The 13,449-nt window shown below is 48.7% G+C and overlaps 1 protein-coding gene across 7 annotated transcripts in view; it reads right to left on the bottom strand.

Annotated features, from left to right (window-relative positions):
* RPH3A (rabphilin 3A) overlaps positions 1-13,449 on the bottom strand; it is a 267,775-nt gene that overhangs the window by 39,396 nt on the left and 214,930 nt on the right. For all 7 annotated transcript variants that reach the window (XM_077875711.1, XM_077875709.1, XM_077875707.1 and 4 more), the window contains 2 exons: positions 1,436-1,565; positions 97-183 (listed from right to left, as the gene is read on the bottom strand). In XM_077875711.1, the coding sequence (XP_077731837.1) occupies positions 97-183; positions 1,436-1,565 (217 nt within the window). The remainder of the gene's footprint in view (positions 1-96; positions 184-1,435; positions 1,566-13,449) is intronic.

Genomic DNA, 13,449 nt, shown 5'->3' with positions numbered 1-13,449 from the left:
TGCCACCCTGTTTCCCTGGTTACAGTGAGGAAGGGAGGATTGCACAAGCAAGGAAGGGAGCTCTAAAAGTCAGACAGGAAGGACCAACCCACTCACCTCTCTCTGCTCAATGCAGATTTTGCAGAGCCACACGGGATGCGGGCGGTTATTGGAGGTCTCCACGCCACACTTAGTGCAGACATTCTGGGGACAGAATATAGCCCAGGGCACACTCAGATATGCCAGGTTTTGAGCTGCTAGTGAGCGGGGCGAAGGGGCTGGGAAGTGTGGCAACTGAGCCCCATTCTCTCTTGGTGGATGTAAAGAGCTTGAACTCTCCTCTCTCCTCCCTCCCATGACTAAGGCCAGTTAGGATTAAAGTTCCAATCTGAGTCTTATTTCCAATAACAAGAACTGTGTCACTCCCTGGCCTTGGAGGAGTGAATTCTCTGGAGTTCTCCAAGAGTCCCCGTGGGGTCTGAGTGTTCAGTATCCATACAGGGGAGATTGCTGACATGAATTTTCAAGAGGAAAGGTCATATGTTTATTTGTTTGTTAATTTATTTCTTCTTTCTTTTCTGCATGAATCATGACATAACCTAGACTATGGCTGCAGGTTCAACTTTCCAAGGAGATGGCAGTCACCCGTGTAAAAGCCATGACTGTGTGATGGAACGTTATTGGCTGAGTTTCCTGGCAGTCAGGACAAAAAGGAAAACCCAACAGGTCAGGAAATTGTTACTATCTGCTTTGACTGCAGCAGGTAAGTGTTTTGGCCTTGATAAACTTTCCCTGCTATTGCATTCTAAGTGCTAAGTGGGACCCCAGGCAGGAAGTGCCAAGTTACTTTATGGATGTCCCCGGCCCAGGGGTTCCCCTGACTTCCTTTCCTGGGAATCGGGCAGACCCAAGCATAGTTGCATCTGTGTCCTGGAATCATCAAGTGCTGACAGCTTGAGGGAAGGGTACAGGGTGGAGGGAGCACAGGGAGACTCCCCTTCAAGAATGAATGCTTTCAAGAAACCCAGCAGCTCTAACTAGACTGGAGAGGGGCTTCCTAAGCCAGGTAAAAGGACACTTGGCAAACTTGCCATGATGTAGACACCTGCCCAGCATGCTCTTTAGCCTGACACATAAACTTGCTAAGCCACAACCAGGATACTTGCAGGCTGGAACACAGCTCAAGTCCTACTTAGGCACCCAAGCTCACCCAGGATGGAGCTGCACTCCAAGGGGACAGGAGGGGAAGAACTTCTTCCAGGAGAGGAACTAGAATCAGGGTTGCCTAGAAGATAGTTGGGCATGGGAGCACCCCCACAGGAATCATATGCTGGCAACTACCTTCAGGACCCAAGCTCCACCCCCAAGACCCAGGGCCCCCCAGAGTGGCTCGAACCCAGGCCTAGTTCTGTGCATGAGATGAGTGGGGAAGCAGGGAAGAGGAGGGTGATGGTACCTTCTTACAGTCCTCACACACCACACAGGCAGAGCCCAGCATCCCCAGCTGTTCTCCACATAGGATGCAGCGGTTCACCCCATCCCCGGCCACGTTCTTCCTCATGTTCTCCAGACGGTCCACCAGGCGCCTGGAAGCAGAGACAGTAATGAGGGCCTGACAGGACCAGTGGCCATGAGCATCTCCCAGAGTATCAGGTTGATGGTCTTACTCTTCTCTGAGCTGTGGGCTCCTGAGTATCTGATGATGACTGTTGGACCCTTTCCCAGAAAAAGGTAGGTGCACATGAAATCCTGATAGATTTCCAGACCATGCCCCAAATCTCCCATATCTTCTATTGACTGCTGATTAAGCGCCTCATCTAGACTTTCTACCTCATGTCATCTCCTCTAGGGAAACTGCCTTCTGAGCTCCAGATTTGTTGATCTAATTGTCTACAAGATGTCTTCACTTGGGTGTCTTCACTTGTCACTCAAGGTTTACTTGCAGCTGCTCTTTATCTTGGCCATTCTCCAGCCCTGTCCCTAGCACACCTGCTTCCATTCTCAGGATGGAGCTGGACGCTGCCTGCCCCTCCATGGGCTGGCTTCCATCAGCGGGCACCCTGGGCATGGGAACTGCTGGGATGTGATTTGGGCATCACAGGCTCTAGAAGGCCCCTGGCAGCCCTGCCTGGCAGCCACCTGATGCTGACTCTCCCCACAGGCCCTCCTCACTCCTGCCATCCCCTCAATGTGCTCTGACTCGCAATGTTATAAATAGCAGCTTCTCCCTTTGTGCTTCATTCAGCAGAGAGCCGCTCTGCCCCGGGAAGAGCCAAGAGCAGCCTGCAGGCTCCAGAGCCTCTGCTGTGACCCAGATCGGACAGAGCTGCTTTGGGAGGCAGCACGCACAGAGCCAGAGTGGTACTCTTTCTTTCCTCCTCCTCCTCCTCCTCTTCCCTCCCCCGCTCTCTCTATGTTCTTCCTAGAAATTGTTCTTATAGGATGATGGGTGGGAGCGGGCACCGGGCACAAGCCCCACTCCATGGTCTCAGAACACAGCCTAGAGTAACAGTAGCTGGAGTTTACTGAGCACTTACTATGTGCCAGGTGGAGAGACAAGCACTCCACATGGATTTTCTTAATGAATGCTTCCAGCAGTACAATAAGCTGGGCACTATTCTTGTCCCCGTTTTCCAAGTGGGGAACCTGAGGCACAGACAGGTTAAGTGATTTACTCAAGTCACAAAGCTGGGAGGTGGAGAGAGCTGGGATCCAGACCCAGGCAGTCTGTCCTGAGTTCCTGTTCTTAACCACAACACAACCATGCTGCTTTGCGCCAAGCAGAGCCACAAGGATCTTCCTGAACTGTCTGATCTCCACTCTGCTCCATCCCCCTCCAGTTCCCAGACCAAGGGAGACCCTCAGTCATTGGTAAATACCAAGTTACACACACCCAGCTAACCCAGCTGCTTCTGTCTGCCTGCCCCTCGCTCCCCTGAGCATTTTGCCCCATCATTTTGTTTCCCTGAAAAGCTCTCAAAGCAAGTTTGAGAAATCTGCAGTTTGCCCAGGATTTTGCCTCTCTGGGCTTCAATTTCCACATCTGTAAAACAGAAGGTGTTGGGCTGAATCAGTGGTTGTCAAACTGTGCTTTATGGCACCCCGGGGTTCCTTAGAGCCCGTTTAGGGGCCACGCCCTAACCCAGTGGGAGGCTGGGGTGATTCCACAGCATGTCTGCATTTATCTCTTTTGTTTGCTTAGGCTGTTCAATTAGATTTCCTTTGGAAAGCTATGGTTTAAGGAAACGGCCTGAAGCTGTGTAGAGCAGATAAACTTCAGGAGGACTTTCAATGCTGTAGAATTATAAAATATGATGAGACAATGAGGTGAGCCGATGGAGGTGGAGGATGGTAAATGCATGGTGATGTTTTTCTTGTACACACTTTTCTCTTTTACCATTTTTCCCCCCTTCATCCACTGCCCTAGTCAGGATATGGTTAGATTTTGTTCTTCTCACTCTGTCAGTACAGGTCCGCAAGCACAGAGAGGGTAAGAGGCTTGCCTGGGGTTGCTCAGCAAGGGTGAGAATCTAGTTCTCTGTGTCAGTAAATCATCTTTGCTCTCCATGAAGCCCTCCTGGCTTCTCGCCTCAGGTCAAGCCTCAGGAAGACAGCACAAGACAGATGACCTAGTTCTCAACTGCGGTGTTGTTTGCTCTGGAAACTTAGAGGCTTTCCTGCCTCCTCTTGGAAAATCAGGGCCACAGATTCACTCACCGCTTGCAAAACCCACACTCGAGCCTCCACCCACATGCCAGTTCCTTCCACCGCTCACTCCTAAATGCCTAAAGGCCCCATTAACAGGCCTTGTATGGAGAATGTCTCATTAGCTTCTATCTGTGCAGCAAATGGCATGAAAAACAACAGATTTAAGATCATCATTCAGCTGTCCAAGCTCAGGGACCCTTGTTATGCATGAATTTGGTAGAGGCCAATAAGGAGAGAAGGATGTAGGGTGGCAGGAGCACACCTTCCTTTTCTGCTCCAAGATCAGATGAGCGGGCGGGGGTGGGGGTGTTCCTGCAGTCTGGTGTTTGGACAACCTCTCTGTGGCCCCAACACAGACACCTCCAACAGCCAAAGATCATACATTTAGAAATGAAACTTTGCAGGAAGCTAAGTCAAAATTATATCATGGAGGACCGTGGGTCACAGATGGGTCTTTACCTTAGTGATAAAACATTTCCATTTCTTTATCCCCAAAGGAAAGTTTATCCTTTCCAGTCTTGGCAGGAGGACCCTATATGCATCCTGAAGGATGCTTGCAACCCTCAATGAGTGTCAATCACCCAGGGAGCATTCGAAAAGAATATGGGAATGCCTGGGTGGCTCAGTGGTCGAGCGTCTGCCTTCTGCTCAGGTTGTGATCCTGGGGTCCTGGGACTGAGTCTTGTATCAGGCTCCCCACAGGGAACCTGCTTCTCCCTCTGCCTATGTCTCTGCCTCTCTCTGTGTGTCTCTCATGAATAAATAAATCGAATCTAAACCTCATCAGCTGTGGATCTGCTGAAGCCCCGTGAGCAGTACTGTGGCATGCAGCCCTGTGGAGAGCCGCCACATGGGGGGATGTCCTCAAAATTCAGGGTGTCTCTAGATCATCTGGGGAGAGTGTTCAGCATGCAGACAATGGTTCTGTGGGATTGCAGTGGGGCCTGGGAATCTGAATTTTGAAGCGGCTCCCTGTCTGCTCCTGATCCTGGAGAATTTCTGGCCATACTATGGGAAGCCCTGTAGAAAGGAAGGGAGCAGTAGGACAAACCACATGGGAAGATGCCCTCATTATGTGAAAGGGGGAAAGAGACCCCCCAGGACCCAGGATGTAGAGTTGTAGTTAGGGTATGAATCTGGGTTTGGAACACGCACATCCCAATCTCTTCGTGGTGTTCGCTGGACAAAAAAATAAATTAGAAAGGAAACGCACCCAAATATTCAGTGATAGTCACTGGGAGGTGAGGTTATGAGTAACTTTTATTTCCTTTTTTGTTTTTAATTTCCTTCTTTAAAGCCTCTGCCTCCCTGCCTCAAGCACCCAATTAGCCAACCTCCACTATGTTTCCTTAACCTTCCATAATGAACACGGGGTGTCTTCATATTAAAAGAGAATGTGTGGAACCCCTGGGTGGTTCAATGGCTGAGCATGTGCCTTTGGCTCAAGTTGTGATCCTGGGATCCTGGGATCGAGTCCCACATCAGGCTCCCCGTAGGGAGCCTGCTTCTCATTGTGCCTATGTCTCTGCTTCTCTGTGTCTCTCATGAATAAATAAATAAATAAAATATTTTAAAAAGAGAAGAGAATGTGCATATTTGAAGATAGTGAACAGGTAAGGCAGGGTTAAAAGCCGTGTGTTCGAATCCTACCTTCTCCAGTCAATGACCTTGAAAAGCCTGTGTTCTCTGGGGGCCCTTTCCCAGACTTTACTGTGGGGTTAGATGAGATGCAACTCAAGTTTCATCCCCCGGGCAGATGGTCAGGGAGTATCAGAGTCTGAGGCTGAAACATCAAGACTTCCCCTGGTGTTTTGAAATAGAAGATCCTCGGTGCCTAAGAGAAGGACCTCTCTGTGTTGGCAGCCTGGTTTGTTTGCCTGTCTGATGCCTCCACATTAAGTGCCCAATTAGCTGGACACCATTTGTGCCTGTCATTTCTCTAGTTATGTCTTTACAGGCCCAATTAACTTTATGACTACCACTCGTGCCTTGCATCCAGGAAACACCATCCATCACCAGGCGCTTAAGGGAGCTGCTGTTTACTCTGTGATGTCTCCCACTTCCCAGGATGCTCCCAGAGGCACCAGAAAGGGTACATCTCCTTCTCTGGGCACCAGTGGACAACCCCTGGAGGCAGCGGGAAGTGGATTCCCAACTTAGTCTGACTTTGCTACCCAAATGGAGGCAGATGGGCTACTCATTCACTCAAATATTTACAGAGCACTTCCCTGTGCCAAGTAGACAACCAGGACACAACAGGGAGCAAAACAGGTGAGTCCCTGCCTGCGTGGAGCTGGCATTGTAGAGAGGGCTCAGGCATCGCTGACTTCATCACACAGATCATCATAATCGTGCTCATTGTAAGTTCTCTGAAGGACAAGCCAAACTTTGGTCTCAGCAGGATTCAAATCACCTTCTCTAGGTGCTCATGCTCAACCCCCGGAAAATGCATATTCCCTACACACAGGTACACACGCACACATGCATGCACATATGCACACACACATGAATGCACACACTTTCAGAATTTAGAAATAGGCAGTGATGCAAGGGGTGGAGTGCCAGTTCTGGGGTGAGCTTGCCTGGGTCCATATTTGGCTTTGCCATTTCCTAGTTCTGTGACCCCAGGAAAGTTACTTAACCTTTCTGAGCCTCTCTGTTTTTCATCTGTAAACTAGGGAAAACAAAGTCCTTACCTCCTAGGGTTGTCGCAAAAATAGGAGTGTTTGTAAAATGTCCAGAACATGATAACCACTCAGTAAATGGTTGTTGCTAATTATTTCTTCTGGAAATCTGTGGCTTTTATAACTCGCTCTACTCACTACTCTACTTTTTCTATGTAATCAGGATGCTATAATCTGCCCATGAAATCCATCTTTTGAAAAGCTTTTGAAGGAGCTGTGGTGGCTAGAAACGGACATGGCACATGTCCACACAGGTGAACGTGTATGTCCACAGGCATGCCTCTAGGGCCCCATGTCCGTGTGCACCCGAGAGCACACTCATGCACACTCACACACACTCCTGCACACTCACACACACTCATGCATGATCATACCTCCACGCAGAATGCGCCTTCACACGTACAGCTGTAACTCCACCACCCTCGCAGAAGCCCAGCCCCATTTGGCTGCCTTCTCCAGACAAGGACAGGAACCAAGTCGAGGACGGACACTGCCTGTTTGTAAAGCTCAGACTCCCTCAGAGAGCGCAAACTGGCCTCAGAAACATTCAGGCAACCACTTCGGAGCTTTCAATGGCGTACTGCTGCAGCGTCTCGATGCATGTTGCGGAGAAGGCTAATGGATGTACAATTACGCCAGGAAGGAGGCTTAATGTGGCATGCTGCAGAGCCAAGGCGCCCTGCCCGTGAGGCATGATGGCTTTGTGGGTGATTCCTTGATGGGCGAGGGGAAAGGCGAAAAGCCGGGGATGCATCACTGATGGGGATGTGGGGACGGGGCTGGAGCTGCTGCCTTTAGAGCAGCGGGGGCTTCTGAGGACACACAATTCATAAAAACAGCTTGAAGTGGGAGCATCCATGTCATGTTGTCTCTCTGACTCTCCCTCTGTTCTCTCTCTCTCTCTCTCTCTCTCTCACACACACACACACACACCATCAATTCCAGAATTGTGCTGCTTTTCCCCCTCACCCCAATTGCCCAATGGGGAGATATTACCGTGAAGTTTATTAAACTTGGTGTTTTCTTAAGTCAAGATCAGATCACCTGCTGTGAACGGGGACGTGGCTGCTCTGACGGAGGCTGGCCTGAGCCTCCATGGCCAAGGTCTCTCAGCAGCCTGTCCTTAAATGACTGAGCTGCTCTATCACGAAGCCGTTCGGCTGGCATGCGGGGTGTGAGCATCTCAGACTCATTAATTCTCACTGTTGTTTATTGCTGTCGACACCTGGAGAGCCGTAGATCCTAATTTCTCTCCTTGATGGATTGGTGAATGGGATTCCCCCCAGGCCTCAGCTTTTTGGCTGGGGTGGTAGGGTGGTGTGCTCACCTCGGCTCAGAGCTGGAGACAGGGAGCCTGGAGAGAAAGACTGCTGGAGGGCTTGGCTGAGTTAAGGTAGTCAATGCCAGGCAAGGTGCTGGGTCATTACAAACCCAGTAATAGTCACAGTTACCAGGTTCTGTGCTAAGTACTCCACATGTCCTATTTTCTTTTCTTTTTTAATAAAAGATTTATTTATTTGAGGGGGAGAGGGACGGTAGGACAGGGAGAGAAAGTCCCAAGCAAACTCCTCACCGAACCCAGAGGCCGATGTGGGGCTTGATCCCACGACCCCAAGATCATGACCCAAGCCAAAACCAAGAGTCAGACGCCCAACCAACTGTGCCACCCAGGCACCCCACATGCATTGTTTTCCTTAGGCCAGCTATAACCTGTGAGAGCAGCTCCTTGGTTTACCCCCATTTTACAGGTGGTGATTGTCAATAAATACTTGCTTTTCTATAGAATAACGGAGTAAGAGAGTAAGACTTTAGCCCTGGAGTGGGCCTGTCTGGGTTCATAAGCCCAGTTTTATCACTTATTAACTGTGTGACCCTGGGGAAGTTGCTCGACCTCTCTATGCCTCAGTTTCCTCATCTGTAAAATGGGAATGATAATGATGTGGCCTCATGCATGGGGCTGTTATGCAAATTACATAAAGGAATTTACATAAAGCTTTGAGCACAGTGCTGGCATGTGGTACTTTGTAGGAGTGAGCTATTATTTTGTTTCTCTAGAAGCTGAGCATGGTGGCAGGAAATTTCTCAAGTTCCTTTCTTCTTCCTTTTGTGAATCACCTGACAAAAGGGCTAGAGCAGCTGTTCTCAGAGGGAGCATGTGGCAATAGCTAGAGACATCTGGGGTTGTCCTAGCTGGGTGGGGAGTTACTACAGACCTCTAGTGGGTGGAGGTCAGGAATGTGGCTAAAATAATCTACAAAGCACAAGGCAGTACACAGCACAAAGAATTATCTGTCCCCAAATGTATGTAGTATGAAAGTTGAAAAACCCTGGGGTGGAGGGACTTGGAGACCCCAGGGTCCAAGTCCCCATTTTACAGATAAGGTCCAGGAGGCAGTGAGGTCAAATTGATTCAATGAGGGGCTTGGGGTTTAGGATTGTTCAGTATGAACTATTCATCTAACATGCATTCATCATTCTCTGTTTTATGCCAGACACTGGGCTTTTTAAGAAATTAGGACGACTTGCATATTCATCTTGTACAAACAGGTTGCATAATGTATTAATGTGATAGGACATTAGATATCATTGATCCAATACTTGGGGACACAGATACTACTACTCAGTGATTCTTAACATAGAAGGTTTCAGAGGCTCCCTCTGTCCAAAGTCTGATGAAATCCATTAATATTTCTTCTCAAAAAATACAAACACATGCGTATATGCCTCCAAACCCCTGAATTCTCTTTATAAAACATTTAGGACTCCAGGTTAAAAAAAAAAAAAAAAAAGGAAATGGGGCATGGTCTTCCTTTTGAAAGAAGAGAATATGACCTGGCTTACTGTCAGCCTGTCAACCTAGGAAAAACGTCTACCTGATTCAGGGTAGAAGTTACGTGTATTATTACTCACTTCTCCCTCTGTCCACATTTTGGAAAAATTCTGTGCCAAAAATATAGGAGATCATGGTATTGAGATGGGAAGGTTATAGAATCCAGCAGATTCTGTCAACAACAGGTCTCCCTGTGTCTTTCTGCCTTCCCCCTCCATCACAGCGTCTGGACACCAAGGTTAAGGACAAATCCTAATTACTTTTTGGGGCCCATCTGTTTAGGGAAATTGACCTCAAATGGAAGCCACCCGACTGCCTGTCCCTTGGCAAGCAGGATATGTGAGCCAATGCCTTTGAGAGGCTCTGGACAGAAAGAAATACAATAATGATGCGGAGGGACCTACCCCTGGGTCAAAATAAAACAAAAACCACAAGCTGATTTTCCTAGGCAAATGTTTGACTCCAGCGCCAATATGCTCAAAAGTCCGGTGGACACCTTATGAGTGTGTCCAACTCACAGAGGTCTGTCCTTGTCACACTCAGCAGCCATGTTGGTACAGCCTGGCACCCCTGGCCACAGCTGACTAGATGAGAGGTGGGTCCTCAGTGTGAGCTGGGCCAGTTGGAGTTCCTTCCCTAGGAATCTGAAATTAGGACTAAGAAGGAAACCAAGGAGGTACAACATGGATACAGTGTCTAACATGTTGGATGAGATGAAAAACTTTCATGAGGCCAGGCTGTGTTCTTGGCCTTGGACCCTGTGAGATATCTTTACACCCTTATACTAAACTCGCCTTTTTTGCATACAGTGGTAGAGTCTCCAAAGATGCCCAACATTAATGCCTTCCTTCTCTGGGGGCCTAGATCATTCTTCCATAAGGAAAAGGGACCTATTTTCCCTCTCAAATAGATGGTAGAGAGGTGATGCCCTACCAGTTCCAGACCCAGCTGCTAAGAATCCTGGCAACTTCCCATCCTTGTTCTCTTGGAACCTAGCTGCCATGTATAGTTTAGGTCAGATTATTGGAAAGGGCGAGATCCCACAGAGAAAATGGGCCACAAAGAAAGCACTAAAGTGCAGACGTGGGAGCAGAGCTTTCATGGCTCTTCCAGTGCAGTCCAGCCAGCTAAGTGACCCAAGTACAGGCCACAATGGAGCAGAAAACCCACCCAGCAGAGCCCTGCCCAAATTCTCCACCCACAGGATTGTGAAAAATCATAATGGTTGATGCTTTGAGTCACAACGTTTTGGGTGGTTGTTACACAGCAATCGATAACTCAAGCAATCTCCCTGGAGTTCATTTCCTTTCCTGCAAAGAGCAGTCAGGGCATATAAAACAAACTCTGCTATCCCACTTAGCACTTCAATAAGGAATGTGGGGGCAAAATGCAGCTGTTTCATGAGTTTCCCTTCTGGCTGTCATCTCTCCCTCCCTAGGGATGCTGAAGAGAGCAGAGTTGAGTTGTGGGATGAGTGGTGAGGCACCCCCAGGGCAGAAGCAAAGAAGCAGCAGAAAGAGAAGCAGCTGTACTCTGCTGCTTGCCTGGGGGGCTCCCTGAGGTGGCCAGCTCTGGCCAAACTGCCCCAGGGAGGCAGTGCCTTCTGGGAGGCCTGCAGGTGATTCTTCCCTGGATCTCTCAGAGCCACAGGAGTATGCACACCAGGACTGGCAGATTTGGAGGTACAAATAGGTGAACAAGAACTGGAAGACATCACTAAGCCAGCACACAGAAGGTTCGAACTTCCCAACCCACAGTGTCTCCCTCCACACCCAAGCTTTTGAAATTTCCATGTTCTTCAGAGTCTGAGAATGTGGGGCCAGGCCTTCAGGAAAGACACCTAAGAATTAAAAGCAAAATTCTGAAAGTCAGCCAGACAGGAATGTATATCTTGGCTCCATATCACCTTGAGTAAGTGACCTTGGACAAATCACCTCTCTAAGCCTGTTTCCTCATCTGGGATAAAGGACAATAATAGCACATACTTGACAAGGTTGAGAGGAGCAGTTAGCGAGTTAATCCACAGGAAGTTTTAGATTCAGGGCTTGGCACATAGTAAATCCTCAGTAAACAGTACCTAGTATAATGATGATCTTTTATTATGTTTGTTAATGATGATTTCACACTGCTCCCAGATGGCTTTCACTTAGTTAATAGGAAAAAGATTCCATATCACAGAGCTGGTGTGAACATACATCTTCTCACATACATCTTCAATTTTAACAGTTGGACGGAGCTCAGTAGGTCTGAGAGGGCCAGCCAACAGCATGGGATAGGGTCTTCCCTCCATGAGACACACTCAGCTATTACAGAGCCTAAGCAGGAAGGATCCTGAGAATCAGCCTGACCTGCCTCATTAAACGGATAGGGGAGCTGGGGTCCCAAAGGCTCATTAACTGAGAGCCTTAGGTTCTGAAGTGGGAGCCCCGATAACACCCCGTTTTCAGCCTTGACACGTGTCTGACGTGTCATTTTGCTTTCATCTGACTCCGCTCTGATCCTTTCCCAGGGAAGCATGGTTAGAACAGGAATGAGGGTAGGGTTGAGATAGTAAGACACCAATAACATCGGGTTTGCCACCAGCAAGCACCGGCTGCTGGAATAGTGCAGGGAAAGAACCACAGCCAGAACCCCATGGGACTGTCCTCCCCCACTCTGGCAGAAAGCATACCATCTCAGCAAAGGAACACTGTCATCAGGGCTTGGCCCAAGCCTCCCTGGAAGCCTCTCAAATCCCCTTTGGGGAAGCCAGGGCTGCTGGAATTCCAGGGCTTGCCCAACAGGAGTCTTGGGGCATTGTTCTAGAACAGAGGCCTTGGCCAGTGTCAAAAACTGAGCTTCTTTAGCAAATTTATCTTTAAATGATTGCCACCATTTATGGAGCGTGTGCTTTGTGCCAGGCACTACGATAATCCTTTGCACACTAATTAAACACTCATCAAGAATTATGTGCTAATGTTGTCCCCATTTTACAGATGAGGAAACTGAGGCACAGAGAGGTTCATGTGGTTTGTCTAAGGTCACACAGAGGGGAAGTAGTCGAGCTGGAATTTGAACCCAGGCATCTCTGACTCTGGGGTCCCAGTAACTAACCACTGTGCTATTCTTACCACATCATCAGGCTAGCTGGGGCCATATGATAAGACATGGAGGGCAAGGCAGGGAACCCAACTATTCTGTTCTAGAATGCTCAAGCTAGAATCAGCTCAGTCCACAGAGACCTCTGTAACTTTACCCCCAGAGGCAGCCCACCTGCCATGTACAGTCAGCAGCCTTGGCCATGGCTGATTGGATGAGAGACAGCCCCTGACATAAGCCATACTTATTGTGTACCAGGCTCTGAGAATTCACTAGTGAACAAAACAGGCAAAAAAAAATAATCTCTCTCAAAAAAAAATCTCGACTCTCAGTAATCTTACAATCTAACAGGGAGATATATAATAGCCAGACGAATTAGGTAAACTATAAAATGCTATCTGGTGGTAAATGCTATGACAGGAAAAGGGTGAGAGGAGTTTTGCTTTTAAGCATTTACCCTTCTTACCCATATTCCTCACTTCAAAAGGCTGAGGCCCATTGCTGGGTGAAGTGAACACACACATATACTCCTGCCTGGACAACCCCCCACCCTTGATATATCTTTTAAGAAGCAAAACAAGAATTCAGCCCTATAAGCAGGCCCCTTTAGCAATCTTGAGTAAGCAGAGTAAGCAGACAGAGGGTGGAGCATGAAGCTGACACCAGCGGTTTGTCATCTGTTAGCAGCACGCCCCATCCCACCCTGAGTAAAATTATCAGCGGAGGCCAACCAAAGCCACCAACTTCCCCTTACCATCCAAGAACCTTGAGAACACCTCACCGAGTATGTGGGTGGGGAGATAAATGGGCACCCGGGTACCTATATCAGTTGTAAGCAATTGGCAAAGGCTGCCACTGACAGAAGGGCCTGGAGGTGGTGGCTGCAGAGGAGGAGGTCCATTTGAGGTCCTGGTCTTGGAGGACCCTCCAGTGGCCTGGCATCCTGACAGCCAGTTTTTCATCTATGCCAAGAGGCCCCAGATACACATACCCACGGCCACAGTCCCCCACACTTCCCCCACTCCTTTGCAGGACCCCCCCACATACAGCTCATTCCCTCTCTAGCTGGGACCCTCACTCATTGACTTTGTCACTCTCTGACACACATGTCACCCAGCCTCTCATACATGTGTAAAAAAATCTCTGCCCTCCAAACGCTATTTTTTCTCT

This window comes from Canis aureus, chromosome 27 (genome assembly GCF_053574225.1).
Source record: "Canis aureus isolate CA01 chromosome 27, VMU_Caureus_v.1.0, whole genome shotgun sequence".
Taxonomy (NCBI): domain Eukaryota; kingdom Metazoa; phylum Chordata; class Mammalia; order Carnivora; family Canidae; genus Canis; species Canis aureus.
The sequence above is the reverse complement of the archived record's forward strand: the minus strand, read 5'-3'. Positions and strand labels throughout refer to the sequence as shown.